We start from the raw sequence: 3324 nt of genomic DNA, 5'->3' as shown, positions 1-3324 counted from the left end.
TCAAACCTGGAAATAGCAGAACACAAACAAACGATCTGAGATTACAAACATTACAAACCGTGTTTAAAGGGCCATCCTGGAACCAAAATGCTGGCTGCTGAGTCTCTTAATGGCCGCCTTCATTTCCTGATTCCTTAGAGTATAAATAATTGGATTAAGGAGGGGCGTGATTATAGAGTAAAAAACAGAAAGAAACTTATCTACAGAATAACTGTTGAATGGAAAAGCATAAATGAAGATAGCTGGGCCAAAGAAGAGGGTGACTACAGTGATGTGGGCAGAGAGAGTGGACACAGCCTTGGAAGATGCACTGGAGGAGTGCTGCCAGATGGTGAGCAGCATGATGATGTAGGACATCAGCAACAGAACAAAGCAGATTAGGGACAGGAGCCCACTGTCTGCAATCACCAACAGCTCCAGGATATAGGTTTCAGTGCAGGCGAGCTTGATGACCAGGGGGAGGTCACAGAAAATGCTGTCCACAACATTGGGACCACAGAAAGGTAAACCTACTGTAAAAACCATTTGGCTTGTGGTGTGTACAAACCCAGTTGTCCATGAAAGCAACAGAAACACAATGAGCATCCTTTGGTTCATGATGGTCTTGTAGTGCAAGGGCTTACATATGGCAACATACCTGTCAATGGCCATAGCTATGAGGAGAGACATCTCGCCACCTCCAAAGAAGTGCATAAAAAACATCTGGGCCATGCAGCCCCAGAAGGAGATGGACTTCTGTTTTCTAAGGAAATCTGCAATCACTTTGGGAGTAGCCACAGAGGAAAGACATAAGTCAAAAAATGATAAGTTTGCCAGGAGGAAATACATGGGTGAATGAAGATGGTTATCAACTAGCACAGAAATCACAATGAGGAGGTTTCCCACTACGATGGCTGCATAGACCAGAAAGAAGATCCCAAAAAAGATTATTTGAATTTCTTGAGAACTAGAAAGCCCCAGGAGGATGAACTCAGAAACAGTTGAGTTCTTATTTAGGATGTCCATTTGTATGAGTTCACCAGAAGTTGTCTAAAGGAGGAAAAAACAGAGGAAATCATAGAGACTGACAAGAGAGTGAAACTAATTATTGCTTTTGCATTTTGTTCTTTATTCAGTGAAACAACTCTTTGGCAATGTGATATTTTTATACATTTTAAGATTTAGCAGTTTGAAATATTTCAGAGGACACAAAGTCAGTAGAAATGATATTGGATATAGAGCCAATTTGAACTAATTTGCCTCCTGGTTAATATGAGTTAACGTCAGTAGGAGGTATGAGTAAATGTTCTTATTTCAATTTCAGCTCCAGGTCAGACTGTGAATGGACATTGTTAGAAAGACATGAATGACCTTTGAAAAGCATCAAAGGAGTAGATTTTCATCTTTTTTTAACTCCCAGAAAGTATACTGACAGATGTTTCTCTGACATTCTCAAATGCAATAAAAATTGTGTGCACTTTGCCAAGTTGAAAAATATTGCTCAAATAACAATGTGTGCATTGTGCTTTTTTGAAGAGATTTGAAATACCCAAATAAAAGACCTTGACCATGTTGTTGACATAAAATTGAAAGTTGAGGTGTTTGTATTTTTACTTAGGACCTAGTTCAATTAGTGAAGAAAGATTCAGGTTTTACATATAAACAACCCGGATCACAGATTAACTCTAAACTATAAGGTTCTTGTAAGTCTTCTGTCGGTGTAGTTGACAAACTGTGTCCTATCTGCTCATTCTTATGCAATTATCAAAAGTTGGATCAAAACACTGTTTGTATCTGATGTTTCTGTTTAGTCATATGTTTTAACATCTAATGGGTATATAGAGTTTCCAAAGCCACTATTATTAAGACTAGAATATAGTGGAAGTGACAACTTAGTTTATTCAAATTTTCTCAAACAAGATGAAAGAGTGAAGTGAATCCCTAAGCTTTTTCACCCAGTGAAAAAAGCCATCTACCTGTAGCTCAAAGGTAGACATAAGGTATGAACAGTATCTTTATAAAAGTGCTTGTTCTCTTCAGATCTTTGTTTCATAACAATGACTATTCTCTAAGGTTCATCTAACCCTAACTTTTTCCAGGATGTGTATAAGTAAGAGTATGCCACTGAAAGTAGATTCAGGAAAGCTATTTTTTTTTTTTTAGCCAAAATACTTACATTTACTAAGGCCAGGAAACTGTTCACATTAATACATTTAATTCAATCCTCCCCTTTTGGCGTCCTTAGATCCATAATTTAATTCTTATCGCAGGCTTCCTGCTCATCTCCAGAGCTAAGACTGATTTTGAAGGAAGAAAGCAAATATAGGTGATTTTTGTTCATTTCAACCTTTAAACCACACAGCTTAAATTTAAGAATACAGTATCTCTAGCTATTAACAATGATCATCTATATATAGATATTCTTCTCTAAGAATGAACATGATCAGTAAGGCAAATATTTAATCATATGTGACTCATATCTAAACTGTATTGGCCTCAATCATCCATAGTATATGAAAACCAGTCTATTTGACAAGGTAATAGAATATGAAAGTGGAAATGTTCGATAATTCTCACTCAAGTTGTCACACTTTGTTTGTTAATTGTGCATGTATTCTTATAGTAGACAACATATACAGCTACAGCTTCTGGGTCTTCTGTATTTCTATAGTTTGCAAATAAGTAGATGTACACACAGAAGCATATGGGACTACAAAGATAGAATCTCAGAATCTGATTTCTTTAAGATCTTTCTAGCTGAAAGAGTGTTTAAATATTTACCCATTTTATATTGTTTTCATAGAGATATTTAAACCTTCTCATATGTTCCTCCTCATGTCCTAAGAATTATAATAAGGAAATCAATATTTTCTGAGTAGTAACATTCTATGATTTTCTAATCTCAGGATCAGCAATTTTGTTTTTTCAGTTTGATTATTTATCTCTCTGTAAAAATATTTGCATCCCTAAAAGCAAGTAACTTCTCCATATTATGCAACAATTCACAAAATAAAACCATTGAATCTGATCACTACAGCTGAGCTACTTAAAACACATCTACATCCCTTTCCTTTTAAGAATGTCTTGTTTGTACCTTTTTCCTCAGTTGTATCGAAGTCTAATTCTTTTCAGTTTAGTTTTCTCTTTACCAGCACTCCAATCAGTTATGGTTTTGACATTTGTGTTCTATTACTCACAGTCCTATGTAATAGAGTAAATTAAAATGATGTGATTGGTGAAGTGGATAGGTAGAGCAATGTACCAGGGTCATTTAACCTACCAGTTTGCTCTTGGACTTGGGAAGGAACACCGTTATTGAATTCTGGAAGCTAATCTTCAGTACCC

The 3324-nt window shown here is 36.0% G+C and overlaps 1 protein-coding gene across 1 annotated transcript; it reads right to left on the bottom strand.

The window, feature by feature from the left end:
• On the bottom strand, positions 1-1008 carry LOC133770537 (olfactory receptor 4K13-like). Its single transcript, XM_062206614.1, is given in 1 exon segment — positions 1-1008. A coding segment is annotated over 1 exon segment (1005 nt). The 5' UTR covers positions 1006-1008.
• Positions 1009-3324: the final 2316 nt, after the last annotated feature.

This window comes from Lepus europaeus, chromosome 11, assembly GCF_033115175.1.
Source record: "Lepus europaeus isolate LE1 chromosome 11, mLepTim1.pri, whole genome shotgun sequence".
NCBI classification, from domain to species: Eukaryota; Metazoa; Chordata; class Mammalia; order Lagomorpha; family Leporidae; genus Lepus; species Lepus europaeus.
This window is presented reverse-complemented; position numbering and strand designations above follow the sequence as displayed.